This window comes from Corvus hawaiiensis, chromosome 12, assembly GCF_020740725.1.
Source record: "Corvus hawaiiensis isolate bCorHaw1 chromosome 12, bCorHaw1.pri.cur, whole genome shotgun sequence".
Classification (NCBI taxonomy): Eukaryota; Metazoa; Chordata; class Aves; order Passeriformes; family Corvidae; genus Corvus; species Corvus hawaiiensis.
In genome coordinates, this window is record NC_063224.1 from 16,257,212 (window position 1) to 16,274,772 (window position 17,561).

The 17,561-nt window shown below is 36.4% G+C and overlaps 1 protein-coding gene across 6 annotated transcripts in view; it reads left to right on the top strand.

Moving 5' to 3' along the window:
* Positions 1 to 17,561, top strand: part of DPY19L3 (dpy-19 like C-mannosyltransferase 3) — a 35,587-nt gene that overhangs the window by 2,797 nt on the left and 15,229 nt on the right. For all 6 annotated transcript variants that reach the window (XR_007206458.1, XR_007206457.1, XM_048317135.1 and 3 more), the window contains exons 3-15: positions 109 to 242; positions 6,647 to 6,737; positions 7,589 to 7,710; positions 7,914 to 8,059; positions 9,725 to 9,848; positions 10,309 to 10,443; positions 12,090 to 12,221; positions 13,200 to 13,301; positions 13,737 to 13,810; positions 14,052 to 14,210; positions 16,354 to 16,476; positions 16,828 to 16,939; positions 17,465 to 17,521. Coding sequence is in view for 4 of the 6 variants with exons in the window: in XM_048317135.1 (XP_048173092.1) it covers positions 109 to 242; positions 6,647 to 6,737; positions 7,589 to 7,710; positions 7,914 to 8,059; positions 9,725 to 9,848; positions 10,309 to 10,443; positions 12,090 to 12,221; positions 13,200 to 13,301; positions 13,737 to 13,810; positions 14,052 to 14,210; positions 16,354 to 16,476; positions 16,828 to 16,939; positions 17,465 to 17,521 (1,511 nt within the window). In the remaining 2 variants the exon portion in view is untranslated. The remainder of the gene's footprint in view (positions 1 to 108; positions 243 to 6,646; positions 6,738 to 7,588; positions 7,711 to 7,913; positions 8,060 to 9,724; positions 9,849 to 10,308; positions 10,444 to 12,089; positions 12,222 to 13,199; positions 13,302 to 13,736; positions 13,811 to 14,051; positions 14,211 to 16,353; positions 16,477 to 16,827; positions 16,940 to 17,464; positions 17,522 to 17,561) is intronic.

Here is a 17,561-nt window from a genome sequence, read left to right on the forward strand (position 1 = left end):
GAGAATGTGAACTGTGCTAGCATAGGCAATGTATAAATGGCTTTCCAAAATCCCTATAGGTTCAGTTATGTGTTTCACAATTACAGACTGAAATATTTTTCTTCCAAGATCCTACAGGTGGAAAGCTGTGGAACATACTCTCAATAACTGTTGGTGGAATTTTTGCCATCTCTCTTGGACTTCTTACTTCTGTTTATGTGGCTACACTGCATGAAAATGACCTGTGGTTTTCCAATATCAAGGTAACAGTCATTTTCCTAGTTCCATCAGTGCTTTTGTGGAGCATTAATATGAGCATTAAATGAAATTTCATTTGTTTATGTATTTGTCTTGCTCAAAACCAGAATATTTCTTTTCTAAAAATTCAATTTAAAAAAAGCTGTGCTTCCCTTCCCACCGTACTTCCTCAGTTCTATAAATACCTGTCCCCAATTTTTTCTCTAAAAATATTGCTGAAGAGCTCCTGTCTGAGTTGTAGCAATGGTTCTTCCAAATGTTGATCTTTATCTACAATAGAATTTCAACATTTTACTATATGTTTTTCTAGAATCATCTTACTTTTATCCAAAGCAATCTAAAATTAAAATAAGAACCAACAGTTAGAAGAAACAATATGCAAAATCCTGGCACACAATTCTTCAGTTGTATTTATACTGTGATACTGTAATACAGTTTAGGGACAGTCTCTTGGTATTCAATACTAATTTTATATAATGTCATCCTAAATGTGCAAACCTCAAAACACATTTCAGCCATTCGCTGATGTAAACCCAACCATTCCCAAGACCCAGGACTGACTAGTTTTTTCCTAGAATCACTGCAGAGAAAATAATGCAGCTGTACCCATAGCTAAATTTAACCAGAGAAAAGAACAGGTGAGTCATTTCCCTTTCAAATGCCTAAAATTCATTCTGCTAGGTCTGTGTATTGTGTTATTCAAAGAGTACATATATTTAACTGGAATAGTTGCCTTGCAATATGTCTTTTCTATGCTACACACTTTTTGTGTCGCAGAGACATTTATATTCCCCTAATACAAATAATTTGCATTTACTGAAACAACTGCTGTTGTATTATACATGCAGTACTGTGTCATACCCACCACGATCTTCCCTTGATGATACAGATAGATTGTACACAGTATATTGAAGGTATGCCTTGGGTTTGCCTTTTCCTTCCAAAAGCAAGCAGTGAATAATTTCAAGGTGTTGTATATACTGAAGTACAAGCAGGCATGGGCTTGTGGCAATGTATGAACATAATGGATACAGCTTTTTTATTCTGTCAGACTGATCCAGAGGAGCACAAAGTTCACTGAGATAAGCAATTCTGTATTTGTAATTAAGTTATCCCCTCAGTGGATGAAACGCTTGTTTCATTTGATAATGATTGTTTTCATTTTAAGTATAATAGAATGCCACTAGATATCAAAACTGAAATAAACCCCCTTTGTTTTTTGTAGTCTGGATTCTGTTGTCTCTGTAGCTCTTATTTCATCCCACAGAGGTGATTGATAGCTAGTAACACTGGAACAAGAGCAATTTCAGCCAATTTGATGGAAAGATTTTAAAAAGCATTAAGTTCATCTACCAGCAGGTTAAAGGAGAAAGAGCTGCAGATACTCTCTGGTCTCACAGTGTCCCTTATTCAGTGGGATGTGATCTCTACCAGAGAATGCATGGGGCTACAGTGCTAATTTTAAACAAAATACTGCTTTAGGAGTAGTATGGGAGGAGAAGACTGTGTGAGGAGTCTGAAATTTCCTGCAAAGCTGAGGCAGGCGGGCTCATCCCAATATCTGTAAAACAATACACAGATGTCTCTGTGCCTGTGTGTAGGAGTGTGGTCTCTAGGGGTATATACGTGTTTTTCAGCACTTCTGAATTGGCTAATCTTGTCATTACAGCACACAGTATATACTAAGAAAGATAAGACCCTAAGGAATTACATGGAAAATAAGTGGAAAGTTTGCTTTTTTCTCTAACATTTTATAGTTTGGCCAAAGCATATATTTTTGCAAATATTAACTGAACTTTCAAAAAGTTTGAAAAGAGTAAGTTTTATTTTAGTTCATACTCCTGCCCAGATTCTCAGAAGGGAAGACTGTAGTATAATCTTTGCCCCAGAATTTCACAATTGCCTTGCTTAGTGAAATGCAAAGGTGATTTCATTCTATTTTTATTAAACATAATATATAGAACAGATGGATGTACTACAAATGCACATCCAATGCTTTATTAACCCCCATGCCTGTGGAATACCATAGTGCATCACCACTGCTCTGCAGCATAGAAAAGAAAAATTCTAAATCAATTCTATTTCCATATATTTTGAACTACTAACTTCAGTCACCCTAAACTGGCTACAAATGGGGCAGATTTGTGGATTTATGTTCCTGAAATCTGATACAAAAACTATATAACAATTTATTATCCCCCTGAACTTTATTCCTTTCATCCAATAAGCTACTATTGGTCACATCATAAGAATTCATGCTCAGAAGGGTCTGTGTAGCAACTAAATAATTAGAGATGTAATGGGAGACTTGTTTTGTCATCTTTTCTTTTACATGAAGGTACTCTTCTAATTGTACAGCAGCAGCAGCAGGTCTGCAGTGTTTTTCTGACACTTTTGCACCAGGCAGATGTTTGTACCTGCACCTTTTAGGTGCAAAAGATGGAATTTTTTTTCTGAAGACCCTAATGATACATGAACACTGTGACTGCATATTTAAAAAGTATGCAGTTGTACTCAACCCTAAAAATTGGAAGTAGAAAGAGTTCATTATGCAAAGTCATGATTCCTAACTCCTAAATAATTGGAGTCAGAACTTGCACACACACTTGCAGTGATTGCTTTTCTGTAATTTCAATTGCAATTCATCGAAAGCCATTTCTGTTTTGGGTGTCTTCCAGCAATGGTTCACCCAACTAGAAAAACTGTCTGGTCGTTGTTAAACTGTTTTGCTGTATTTTGAATATGGCTTTCAACAGTGCATTGATTTCAGCTGCTGCTCTGTGTGTGAGTCTTGTTCTTCTTTGCTGGTAAATGTGCCTGCTATTATCAATTTGCCATGGTCACAGGAGAAAGATGTACAATTGTTTTCTTACCAGAAAAACTGAAAAAAGCACGTCTTGAAAAGTGGTTTATGCAATGAAAGAGGTACACAATTGCTCCTTTTTTTTTTTTTTTTAAACTTCCTGAGAGAATGACCAAAAAAAAAAGGAAACAGAAAAGATTCAGCAAATGGCGTCACCTAGTCGGAAGCTGTGTTTGTGTCCCCTTCCAGCAGGGATCACAGGTTATAAACACTTACCTTGATCAAATAATTTTGAAGAAAAAATTTTGAATCCCTACTCATATACATTAAACCAGCAAGCATTTCTGTTTGTGATGGTGAAAGTCAAAACAGATTTGTTATCCAAAAATCCTTTCTCAGTTTTCTGTAAATGTTCTGGCATAACACATCTGAAATGGCTTGTCTATTTTCAGTGGTTTTCAGTAGCAGTTTAGTGGCTGCCCCTCCAGTGTAGCATCTTTTAGGAACAGAATCTGCTATGAAAATAACAAAATGGGGGGCCACCTCTCCTGTCAGCCATTGCATTGCTTGTTCAACTGCAAATTCTGAAGAAACTTTGAACAGGAATGAGCCAAGGCCACATAGCAAATTAATACTGTAAGAAAAACAGATAAACTTCAGACATTTATTTCTTCTTCTCCCCTTCTGAGTAAGCATTTAGATACTGTTATTGATTTTTCCTTTAATAAAATTGCTGCTTGCAGGAAGTCAGGAATAAAAATATAAGATTGTAAGTCTTTCAGGATAAAAATGCCAGGATTTAGTCTGTGATATGCTCGTATTTTCCCTCTTCACATTTTGAATACAAAACAAAGATTTTTGCCCAGAGAAGCTGTGTCTACCCCATTCCTGGAGGTGTCCAAGGCCAGGTTGTACAGGCTTGGAGAAACCTGAGATAGTGCAGGGCGTGGCACTGGATGGGCTTTAAGGTCCCTTCCAACCCCAAACATTCAATGATTTGATGAAGAAAGGCGGGGAAACGGGTAATGAGAACTGTACAAAGGGAATGCTCAGGCATGAAGGGAAGGAGGGCAGTCCGGGACTTTGGTAGTACTTCTCCACAGAAGTGCCTGTTGAGGTGTTAGGGGTACTTTTACTGTGGATCAGAAGTCTGATCTGGAACGTGCCATTCAAACAGATGGGCTTGAGGTTAACCAGCCAGGAGCGATGTCCAAGGATTAAATACATTTGCTGAAGGCTTGTTCTCAACTGGGAACGTTGACAGCAGCTGTGTGTTGAGTTTCTACTTGTACACTTAAGAAGATTTTCAAATCTTCCTGGTCTTAAATTGAAAAGCTAATAAATAGTTTCAATTACACAAATTTTGTTTTAGCTATGTCAAAAAAAGAAAAGTAATTGGAGCTTTATTTATGCTCAATATTTATAGAAAAACTCAAATTCAGACTTTGGCTGCTTGCTCAGCATTCTGAAGGAGTTGCTTAAGGAGTTTGAGGAATCCTAAGCTCTAGAATTTTGCACTGCCCTTGAGAGAAAGTCCTTGGTTGTGAATATTATTAGGATACAATTGCATAAATTGAAATAATATACAGCTCTCTGTGTGTCCCAGAGGACAGTGTTCTTTATTTTTCCCTTGGAATAGTGGTAACTTCTTTGTTAAAACCTCACAAAGTGAATATACAGACAGATAAGCATGTGCTCTTACAATGTTTACCCATAAGTCTGTGTGTTTTTATTGACATGGAATGCCAGGAAAAGTATAAATTGCTGTAGAACTGGAAAAGTATTTTGAGTGAATAAAACAGATGTTATCTTAGCGTGAAACAGATGTAAAACTCACTAGTGTTTGTCTCATAAAGTATAGCATTTGGTTGAATACAGCTGGTGCCAGGATTACAAATTAATCATGTTTGAATGCATTTTTGCTAATTAGATCCCCCTCTGTGACTCCTCTCTCCCCCTTAATAAATTCCAAATGTTAGCATTCTCTGTTTTTTTTTTTTTTTTACTTTATGAGCATTTAAGAGTCAGCCACTTTTTGGCATTAGAAAACTTTTCAGTAGTGGTGAATTTGAAACTAGAGCTTGTTCAAAATTCAGGACTCTCATTTTGCCAAGTCTGTGACTTCTGGTATAATGATGGTTTATATGTCATAGGGCAGCTGGAGAGTTTAATGGTGAACTTAGATTGAATCACTTGTGCTTTTATCTGTTGACTTTTCTCAGACCAGAACTAATATTGGTTTGTCAACAGTTGACTTCAATAAAACACATGCTTTGAGATAAGAACCTATAATGGGCAGTACAGAAAAGAAGAACATGATTTTTTTATCTAGCTTTATCTTAGGTCTGAAATAGAATTGATTCTGCTCCAGCAAAAGAGTTGGGACTGTATGAGGAAGATGAAAGTCTTGGGGTTCTGCGCAAGGTTGCATTAACCAGAATGGCATTCATAAGAGTCTCTGAAGAAGTAATATTCTGATATTTCAGTAACATTCTTTTGTAAAGAAAGATGGATTTCCAAGGTTATTTTTAGAAATCACATAAATTTTTTTGTGACTTGCATATACCACATACAGGGATTTCACTGGATTTTCAAATCTCAGTATAAACTTCCTTTAAGTGGGTAGAGACCTTTTATAACTTACTGCTTAGGAGATACATTTGCTGGGATGTTATTATACAAACTACTAAAAAGATCACTAATAATAGAATAATTCTGTATAAGATGTCTGTTAGTTCTCTTCAGACTGGTTGTTCTTGCAATCTTGTTTAAGTGTGGTTGCCCAGCATTGTGGATTTGTTAAATTTCGTTAGGTCTTCACAACTAATGAGGTAACAAAAGGAAGTGCATTCCAAAGCAAAGAGCTTTCAGATCTCACTAGACTCCATCTGCTGCAATATCAGCCAAGAAAAAGGGATAGTTTGGAATGTACTTGGTTTGAAGTGCACCTCGTTTAAATAATTTGAACATTTTAAAATTAAAAATAAGAAGTTCACCTAGCACTAAAGCCAAGTAAAGAGTCCCTTTTCCTTTCACCTGTAATTTAAGAGTGAGAGCGATGACAGCTGGCTTCCTGCAAGAAGCAGTGTTGAACAAGTGGGCAGCAGCATCCCCTGCCAGCTGAAATGTCCCTGGCATTATGGTGCAGCCCCCATATAGCACACTGAATTAATTGAGCCTTAAGCTGGCAAAGCCGTGGAACCCAATGGGATAACTACTTCTGGAAGAAAAGGTTAAATGCACAAAGCAAGGGTATGCAGCTTTACAGTCCAGCTGTGGGCCTCTGTGCCCATCTAAGCTTGTCACATTACAAAAAAGTAGTGAAATAGCCAAAATATTTCCAAGCAGCATATCAGAATCACAAAAAGCACGTACATTTCTCCAGTTAAAAGAGTCATTTACACCCCAGCCATTTGCCTCTCACCCTAATTTGTCCATGTATTTTTACCTTTAGTTGAAGTAAGTTGTGTAGAATAAGAAACCCAAAGACTGAAGCCTCTCTGGAGGTTGGTTTCCCTGGTGCAGCAAGAATTTGAGTTGAAGGCAGCTTTGGATGATGGTGAAAAGGAAATGGAAAGTGAATTTACTATTGAACTTCACTTGCAGGAGGTTGAAAGAGAAATTTCATTCAGAACTGAGTGTGGACTTTATTATTCCTACTACAAACAGATGATTCAGGCTGCTTCCATACAGCAAGGTATTGTAAACTGTAAAGTAAGTTTTGCAGCTATTTTTAGGTTTGGTTGGGGCTTTTTTCCAAATATAATTGAGAACAAGGCATACCATAACTATGAAAGATAGTGTAACAGTTGTACTGGAGACAGATTTATTCTGTTCATATGTCAGGGAGCCACTAAGTTATGGACATAATAAATTTCACAATAATGCATCGGTTTCTGTGCCACACCTTCATGAGCTGATGAAGGCAATCACTTTGAGGGACAACTTTCATATCTGTTGAGGTTCCAGCTTGCTGGTTTATTCAGTTTATTACTTCCATTTCTTTCTTCTGTTGTTTAATTTGAACTATGAGCTATTTGTGGGAAAGGGGCAATGTTTTTTGCCGTTTTCCTGGACAGTAAGTGACACAGGAGCAGCTTTCAAGGAAATCATATACAGTGATCAGGCTTTCTGTGACAGTCTCATGTTTTCTAGATATTTAGCTGTTTCTCCCTAGAAATTTTACTTATACTACATGTTTTTCAATATTAACTTCACCTGTGATCAAAGCAGTGCCAAGAACAGTTCTCAGGATCCAGAATGTACCACAGATTCTGTGCTGGGGATGGAAGTATAAAAATAAATGTTTTATACATTACTAAATATATGGTACTTGAATTAGCACTGTGAGTCACATTTGAAGCAGGGAGACTGAAGGCCTCAGAAGGTCATGTTGATTCAGAGGTAATGTGTTCTGAATCGTTGACTCAAAGTTTGCAGTTTCTGATGAGAGATCCTAAAATACCTTTGAAAAAGTTATTCACTGTTCAAATGAAGATGGAGGGGGAAAATGACAATCTCCTATTTCAATTTCTCTTTATCATTAAGGTTTACATGGTTTAGTATATGACAATAAAACTGAATCTGTGAGGACAATTAACATACTTGAAAGAATGAATGTTTACCAGGAGGTGTTTCTCAGCATTCTGTATAGGATTCTTCCAATTCAGGTAGGCATTTATTTATGGCTTTAGATTGTAAGTGCATTTTGAAGATTGCGCAGTGAATCATAGCTCCCTTTTGTAGATATTTTCTAATTAGAAATATTCCTGATACCTTTTTAATTTGTAAAAGCAAAACCTAATTCATACTAAGTATAATCCCTGCCCCGTGAGTGTTTTAATGTCAACATCAGTATTCTTGTGTTTTACAGCAATACCTAGAGCCTGTTTATTTTTATATCTACACTTTGTTTGGACTTCAGGCAGTTTATGTCATTGCTCTGTATGTAACAAGCTGGCTTCTTAGTGGAACATGGCTTTCAGGGTTGTTGGCAGCATGCTGGTATATTACAAACAGGTAAGTGAGATTAAACATTCAATCTTTCTAAAATTGTACCTAGTTTCAAAGGTAAGGCATTAAAGCTTTAACTACATGATTAATTGGGCAAAACATGAAACTATAAGGCCTCTCTCCAGTTAGCCAGGAAATGGAAAAAATGTTGAAATAACACAAAATAATTAGAAAATAATCAGAAATGAGCTGACATATCAAACTGGGCTTTTAAAGTTTCAGGAAGTTTGAGTAGAAAATTTTGTCTTAAATTGGTCTCTGAAAGTGGACTAAGTCTTTCAGATGTGTCTGGAGCTCCAGGTGATGTACCCTGTCTTCTCCAGCCTAGGATCACTTAGGTGTTAAAGACATCTGCATGTAAGCCCTTCAGGTGTCTCCTCACTGCCTCACACCCAGCCTCCAGGGGTTCCTTCCACAACCTCAGCTCATCAGAAGTTCAGCTTCTCTCTCCCTTTATTCCTGTCAACATCTGCACTAACACTCACAGAAAAAAAAAGATGGTAATTGAGCTGTTCTAATGCTTTATCACTTGAAGAATTATCAATTTGGAGATAAAAACCTAAGAACTGGCTTTATGCCAGAAATAAGCTGCTGGCATGAAGCTAAGACTGGTGACATAGGCTGTTACCTGTAAATTAATCAAGAAGATAAAAGTACAGTCTTGGTTCTACTAGAAATGTTTGATATGTTAATGAGCAGCTCTAAAGGAATTTATCTGCAAGCACATCCACTACAGAATAATTATACGTGTATGGAGGCAAGATGTTTCTTCCTCCAAATACGAAAGTAATTAAAAGCCATGTGCAATGTACAGTATTTCACACATTTCTTTTATGAGGTCATCTTCTCCATTTACAGAATTTTTAGAGCAAATTTGTCCATCTTTTCTAATAATTGGTGAACAATGAGAGCTTATTCTCCTTTATGCAATAGAATAAGTGCATGGAATGGATTTGGATAAAGACTTTCTGTCCAGATGAAGTACATCTGAGGCTACTGAGTAACTCCATTTAGACACTTCTTTCCTCCAGCTAAGCACGTCTGATACGTTGCTTACGTTCCTTTTTAGCAAATATTTTCTCTACACCAGGAAAAAGAGAATTATTTTTTGTTTTTAACTTTAATTCAGGTTTTGCAGATGACCATTCTTTAGGGAATTCTTCCATCGTGTATTTCTGATGTTCAAAAGCTTCAAAAAATGACCAGAAGCTCGTAACCAATTTAGCTGTGTTCAAACTACTCAGAGCATTGGGATCACAGTGAAGATTATATTCTGTTTATATTCTTATATGTACATTTGTAAACCAAAAATTGAAGTGAAATGACCTGTGGTGGGGAAATGCACATGCTGGATTTTGGGAGTGCTTTTAGTTTGGGGTTTGTTTTTTTGTTTCTAAATTATCCAAGATGTGCTTCATAAATAAGATGTAATCCATAGTATATTTTTTTACAGTTAGTGAAGATTAAGTACATCATTTGAGATGCAGAAACTATGGATAACTTGCAGAACCTCATTTATTTTCAGAGCCAGTCGTGTTGAAGGAACTGGAGTGTAGAGCCTCCATTTTTATAAATAAGGAGTTAAAATAGCACAAAGATGCCTGTCATTGCAAGCTCTCTCACCGAGCTTTTTCTTGATTTGAAATTTGTGAAACTCTTTGTTTTGTACAGAGTAGATACTACAAGGGTAGAATTCACCATTCCTTTAAGAGAGAACTGGGCACTGCCGTTCTTTGCTGTTCAGATAGCAGCCATCACGTACCTACTCAGAACTCATTTACAGCCTGTTCAAGAAGTGAGTATTTCTGACAAGTATGACTCAATAAAATTAGTAACAGAAAACTGTCCTGATCTGCAAGAATTAAAGCAAATGGATGATAACAGTTTCTTTGACCAACAGTTCTTAAGTTACTGGTCCTCCATTTGATCGAGTAGCTGCTATTCATACCACAGTAAAACACGTATTGCATTTTAATCTGGAGGCTGAAACTATCTGAGATCGCACTGTTTTCTTGCAAGTGGTACTACAGTGATAAACCATAGGCATAAGTCAAGAATTTCTAAGTCAAAAAAATGTTTGTTATCCTCTAAGTTGTTACTGCAGTTAGAAAACTCAGTGTTTTAAAAGTGGTTTTAAAATAAAACCAAATTAAGGTGGGTTTTGGTTGGGTTTGTTGGGGGTTCTTTTTGCTTGATGTTTGTGTTTCAATGAAGGAAATGATAAAGTTAAATAAAACTTTGTTCCCTCCTTCCAGAGACTTACACTTACGGCTGTATTCATAGCAACATTTCTCTTTAGCCTGACTTGGCAATTTAACCAGTTTATGATGCTAATACAAGCATTGGCATTATTCATACTGGACTGCTTGGACATGCTTCCCACAGCAAAGGTAACTTTCTGTTTGGAAATAACCTGCTTTTGGCTTTTTGCCTTCATAAAACCAAAAGTCTTGAAGGTATTTTCCTAACCAGTGGCCTTGATGCCCAGAGTAATACAGATTGTACAGTGTGCCTTGTGCTTTGAATCCTGCAAGTGTAAAAATGAAGGATCAAAACACCATTTCTGATTTTTTTTCCCACTTTATGTAGTCCATGTCTATTTTATTTTTGTCTACTTTTTCTCAGACACTATTTGACACTTCTAAACATCATCCTAACAGTTGATCTGATACCACAGCTTTAGTGTGGCCTCCTGAAGTTGCCAGAAGAAAAAAGTACCACAAGAAATCTTTGTGTAAGCTGAAGTCATAGCAGTGTATGAATTTTGCCTCAAGCATTGTGCATCCTTGTTTGCCAGTCAGGGGCAAGCTCAGTACCACAAGGAGGGGGAAGCAGAACACCAGTTTGCTGGGGAGAAGCAATTGTCTTGCCTACATTGACATTCACCACAAAATAACAGCATTGCCCCTGCTGCGTTGCTGAGCTGGATAAGCCAAAAAATAAAACAAGTCTTACTAAGAAGGTCAAGGATCATTGACAGTCAATCTTACAAAACAGAAATGTACTGCAGAAGATAAAAAACACTGTCTTTGACATTAACATTGCTGTGAAATTCTACCAAGATCATTTCAGGCATGGCAAAAGCTTGCAATGGTTGAAGAAGGTTTTAACTTTAGAAGAGGTTACAGGAGGATGAAGAGTAATTCATGTAAATTCATTTTAAATTTGAAGCAGACTTGAACTTTATTGATTGTATTAATTTAACTGAAATGAGTATGGTGGCTGCATGTAAAGATAAATGTGGCTTACTTAAGTTTCTGAACTCTTCATTATATCTGCAACTGCAAGCTCAAGTCAACATTTAATGTGACTGGTCAGCTACCTTAAAAGTCAGCAAATTACCAGCTTCATCCTGAGTTATACCAAAACAGACTTACCACACCACTCTTAGTCTGTACTAATTTTCAAAAGAGCTCTACTTAGAAGTGCTGGAGTTTGTTGGGCTCTTTGGTATTGATTTACACCACTGCAGTAAGACAATGCAACTCGGGATCTTTGTGTGAGGTGAAATGTATGTTTTGGTACCAATGTATCAGAAAATCAGCTGGGGTTTAGTGTTTACATTGAGCTGAACACTGATAATAGTTTAGCGTAACCTGAAAGGGATTATACTGAACTATTACTGCAAAGTTTAAGAAGGCAGGTGATGTTGGATTGCTGAACTGCACTGAGCAATAACTCATTAGTCATAACGAACATCTCAGAGGCTACAGAAACACTTGCTGGACGAAAGAAAATAAAAACATCTTCCAAATATTAAGTAATTAATATTTTCCTCCAAGTGCAGTTATTTACTTTATCTGCTTGACTGTAGGATCAGGCTTCTTTGGGTATAAAATGGGCATAAAATATTAACCGAAGTATAGTTCAGGACATAAATAGAAAAAGGATATAGTAATGCCTTTAATGATTTACTGCAAGATGATATGTTCTTTGCAAAAATAATTGATGTTGAAATAAATTATAAAGCATATTGAGAGAAAAGCAGCTATGACTGTAGGGTTTTCTAGACATAAAAAACTCATTATTGTTACAGGTTACATGGCTTTATATCATTCAGATTTCTGGATTACTGCTGGTCTGTGTCCTACAGTTCTTCAATTCTATGATTCTTGGATCATTACTGATAAGTTTCAATGTTTCTGTCTTAATAGCAAGAACAATCCAGGTAGGTATCAAAATATTTATGTAGTACTAAATAGAGTATTTATATATATTTGTGTGTGTGTGTGTGTGTAAATAAGTAATTTAAATGCATTATAATTTTCATTTACTAATACTAATTAGAGGAATTACTGTAGCATACAGCAACCCAAACATTGCCTGATCAAATAATGAATTCCATTACACTAACTGCAGCTTTACCAAGCACATCAGACATTATAATTCCATGATTGCTGTTAACATTAATTATTGTGCAAGCTGCAGTTTGGATCCTGAAAAAAAATTGCGTAAATGGACTTTACACTGTTTCAGCAGGACTTGCCTTGAATTTATGGATCTGCCTCCAACAAAATAACCAGTAACAACTAGGACAACTAGGCTCGTGTCTAGTTCAGCTTCCTGAAATCCATTGTTCCTTTCAAAGATTAGGGGTTTTTTGCTGTAGTTACAGTTCTCTTTTTTCTGATTCTGGCACTGGTGACAGCCTCTGACTACAAGAAAGGAATTTGCAGGGCCATTCCTGTTGTCTGCACCTATTCCCATTTGCCTGTGAGCAGCTCATCTGGATCTGGAGCTTGTACATGGAAAAGTGCTCAAAATCCTATCAGCTGACAGAGCCAGAAGATACCTTTGCCATGTTTTGGTGGAAGGTGTAATGAGTAGGTATTTCAAAAGGCACACAGTATTATGGAAATTAGGAGAATAAGTTCTATAAGTACAATAGGGCCACTGCCAAAGGAAGGCTGTTGTGCTGCTTCCAAAACTCTGCCAGATCACAGTTACGATTTGTCCCTTCAGTTTTGTGCAAGAAATGTATCTTTATTCTGGGTACTTGGCTCTGTATCTATTTTTGCTTACATGACCTTAGTACAAATTTGGTGCTGCTCGGGACTAGAAGATCACCTGTTTCAAATAGCCTGTGATGCTTTTGTTCTAAATATATTAAAAAAAGACTGAAATACTAATGTTTTCTTCTTTGTAGAAAAACCTAAAAAAGGGTGGCTTGCTTAATAGGCTTGGGAAACTTATCCTCCATGTTCTACTAGTCTTGTGCTTGACTCTCCTAATAAATAAATTCATTAAGGTAGGCAAATAATTTTTAATATAAAAAGTTAAAAGTTATATTACGTTAAAAGCTATTTGTTAGCTGTCTACAATAATATCATTAAATAAAAACTGCAGTGAGATTTCTCTGCACTTCAAAAACTGTATTTTATAAATTAAAGGTCGTTTTGCTAATCTTTGATATATGGATTTGAAAACTTCATAAGTTAACACCAGATAGTTGGTAACTTTATAACAGCTGTAGATCTGTACTGCTGAGAATTTGCAAAGTTTTTAATTGAATTTTCTTTACAATAAATGGAGTTAAAACTGACTGTTTCTTTGATTGCAAAGCGCTCATCTTAGTAAGCCCGTGTTGCTTTACAGTCTCGTTTATATGACAAAAAATGCTATTTACTGTGTGACATTTTTGATATTTAAAATACAATTTCCTTTCTCTTTCCCCACTTTGTAGAAAATTCTTAATCTTGAGTCAGATGAGCATATATTCAAATTCCTGAAAGCAAAATTTGGATTTGGAGCAACAAGGTACTATTTAGCTGCAGTTTTGCTTTTTTGTTTGACTTCCTTAATTGAAGCCTTCACGTTGTTCTTATTTCAAATGTGTATAATAAATCACTGAGTTTTACTTCCTTTTTGTCATACTTGCCCTAAGAATAATCTGCACAACTATGACTTTATAATTTCTTGGGGAAAAAAGAAACTTGGATCTTTTTGACATCAATTAATGAATTACATCATGAACAAGGATTTTTAATTTTTTTTTTAGAGATTTTGATGCTAACCTGTATCTTTGTGAAGAAGCCTTTGGATTACTACCTCTAAATACTTTTTCAAGACTCTCCAGTACATTGCTTTTTTACGCCTACGGATTTGTTCTCTTCCTTCTGACAGTAGCAGCTGTAATTGTTGCCTTTCGGAATCTCAGGTAAATACAGTTTTAAGATAGTTGACATTTTTATCAATTTTCTTTTCTTCAGCTGGCTGAGGAACTGACAGGTGAATACAGCAGCACATACAGGATTGCTTTGCGCAGCTACTGAGGAGTAGGGTGTGTGATAGAGAAATCAGGCAGAGTAAGTAACTTCCTATTGAAGCTAAAAATGTAAACAAAGGAACATCCTTAGATTCAGTCAGGCTCTTTGCTGTTGAAGTTTTGCAGTTTGTGTAATGTTGGTTGGTGTTTTTTGAGATGAGGGAAAGCAGGGGAAGGATCTCTCTATAGAAAATGTTAGTTTCTTTAGTTCATCCTGTTTTCCCTGTGCAAAGCACTCTAAATCACAGATTTCCCAGGTGTTACCTGCAAACTGCCCAGAAATGAGCTGGAATAGTCTGTGCTGAACTTTGTAAATCTGTGTGAAGGAGCAGGACCTGTAAGTGTGCATCACTGCTGGCAGTTCCCAGAGCTAATCTGTGGGATTCTGAGATATCTACAGAACACAGAAGAAAATCAGACAGAACTGCTGTTAAAAAAAATTCATTCATTATAGACTGTTGGATACCCTTCCTTCTCGGAGCAGGGTAAGAGAGCAGAGGAGGCTGCTGTTCTGCTGAGTTCTTTATTTCATAGTCTCACAGCTTTCTTGAAGGCAGAGTTCAAGGGGGTTACGTGATAAAGCCAAGCAGCAATGGCAGCAACAGCAGGCAGAAAACAGCTGCTTCTTCTAATTCTAGTTTCTTTTAATTAATTTTTTTCTTAGAGAAGTGTGGATTATATTTGTTAATTGACCAATGAAATTAACACACTATTCTAGTTTTCCTTTCCTTAACCTATCCTGGTCTAATTCTAACAGTCATAAGCCTTACACAAGTGTTACACAGGTATTACACAGATTTGTGTGTACAGTTTCTATCAGCTCTTATTGTTCATGTGAACACTCGATCTAAAAAATGGGAACAGTATAATTCTATCTATATTTTGTCTAAAGTAAATAATTCAGTGAAAAGGTAACACTGCTGCAGTAAGAACTGTGTTTTAAGGTTTCTTTGCTGCAGCTTTTCAGTGTTTGAGGTGCTTAATTATAAAAGTTAAAAATCTATATTTCTATTTCAATTTGGTGAGAATTCATGTATCTCTGCATATCTAAAGGTTTTAATTCAACCCCTGTGCTTTAGCTTCCTTCTGGGCCTGGGTCCAGAGAAGCTTTTACTCCAACAATAGACCTCTCATTTTTACATGTACAACCTGGGCAAAAAGTAGAAGGGATGATACAAAACTTGATTAAGCAAAAGTTCAAGAAGTGTCACCTGACTAGTGCCACTACTATAGATTTTAGGGAAGACTGGATAAAAGGAAAAGCGAGAGAGTATCCAAGACATTCTAAAACTATGTTATGACAATTAGATATTACAATAGTAATTGTCAAATGTCAGTCATCTGTAAATCATCTTGGTACTGCTCAACCAGTTTCTTGAAAATCTTACTGCATCAGTCAGTTTTAAAAATAAAGAAAAGATTCTGCAGCTCTTATTTTCAGCAACCCTAAATGTAATCCCATACGTGTCCCTTATTTTTAATGCATTTATCTCATTTAATCCCCCTCTGAAAAAAACAGGAGAACCCCACACACTGAAGCAGCTTTTTTTTTGAAAGGCCCTCCACATATATTCAGAAGACTAGACACCTCGAGCAATAACCACTCCTTCCAGGGCTCATTTTTTCTAAATCTACTTCCAATCTATGGCTTTAGTAGCATCCAGATAGAACAGCACAACCCCACAAATCCCAGTTAAATTCTTCATTCTCGTTAAAGGCCCCTCTGAGCATGGGAGTTGCTGCTTCAGGCAACCAACCAGGCTTGCCTTGCTGTAAACAATTTTATCTCATTTTAATCCAGCCCATTTAAACCCATTGCATTTCCAGAAACATACACATGAAATTACCTGATGCTGCATCAAGTTGGTGGCATCATGCTTAATTATATCATAGATACAATAGAAGATTGTGGACTGATAGCAATGGTACTGCTTTCCAGCCTCAGAAGGATTCAGTGCTTTTTAAAATGCAGATAACTATATGAAATACATTACAGAACTTAATATAACGCTGTTTGTGTTATTTCTTCAATTAGTGGTTCAAATCAAGTCCAGTTAAAGGAAAAAATGGAAGAATACACAGTGACACTGAAGCCTGATGCTGCCTACAGCTTAGTTCACACAGTTCTTTTTGGATGTCTGGCATTAAGCACAATGAGGTATATTTTTTTTAATTCTCCTAAGGGCTTGTTTAGATGATTGAGTGTATTTTTATACGAGTGTAAAATATGTTGGCCACAAACTGATAGGGTCATGAACCTTGTTTCTCTTCCTGGTGTGTTTCTACTTGTAGACTGAGGCATTTCCCAAAACTGCCGTAAAGAATGGAAGTTTGGGAACAGAGATGTTTTCAAGAGCACGTAACAAAGTGCAGTGTCAGTCCTGTACTCAGTTATTTCAGAGGCCTGAAAGTCCAAGAAAACTGTGTTCAGAATTTCTCTAGACATTAACTGCTCTCCAAGCAGCTTTGCAGAGCTCCAAATGATCATGAAAAGCTTGTGTTCTTCCAGAATGAAGTATCTCTGGACATCCCACATGTGTGTATTTGCATCCTTTGGCCTGTGCAGTACAGAGGTTTGGAAACTTATCCTGAAGTGTCTCCATCTCTACACATCCCAGAGGGTGAGCACTGTACTCACAGCATTTCATCCACTGGGTTTTGGACTATATCTATCCAAGTCAAGGCTCAGGGTTGGATATTGTTTGTAGTTCTCCTAAACCAGGTATCTCTGCTGTACATTTGTATAAATTTAGTAAGTAAAATGTATTTTCTAGTGGTTTCTATATTAAACAATTCCATTGGAATACACTAGATGGCAATATAGATGTAGCTATGAAAAATAACCACAATTTTACTAAAAAAGTCTCCATATTAAGAAATCATCAGCAGCCTGAGAAGACCTTTGCAGTCAATTATATTGAATGGCAGTGTTTTCCACCTTGTAGAATATAGATTTAAAGATATAAATCCATCTTTTGTGATGGGTCTGTAATTAGGGCTGTACTTGAAAACAGTATCAGAATATGGTCTTAAAATTCAATCTCTAAATTCTACTACATGTTAAATATTTCAGATATCAATACATGAAAACTTAAGTCTATTAAATGTATCATGAAAATAACCAATTTTTTTTCAATTTGTCTTAGACACAGGTGATTAAGTATTCTATACCCATAATTACATTACTGTACATTTCATTTAAGGTAAGAAATTTTTTTCTCAATGTTTTGGCATTTTTTAGTT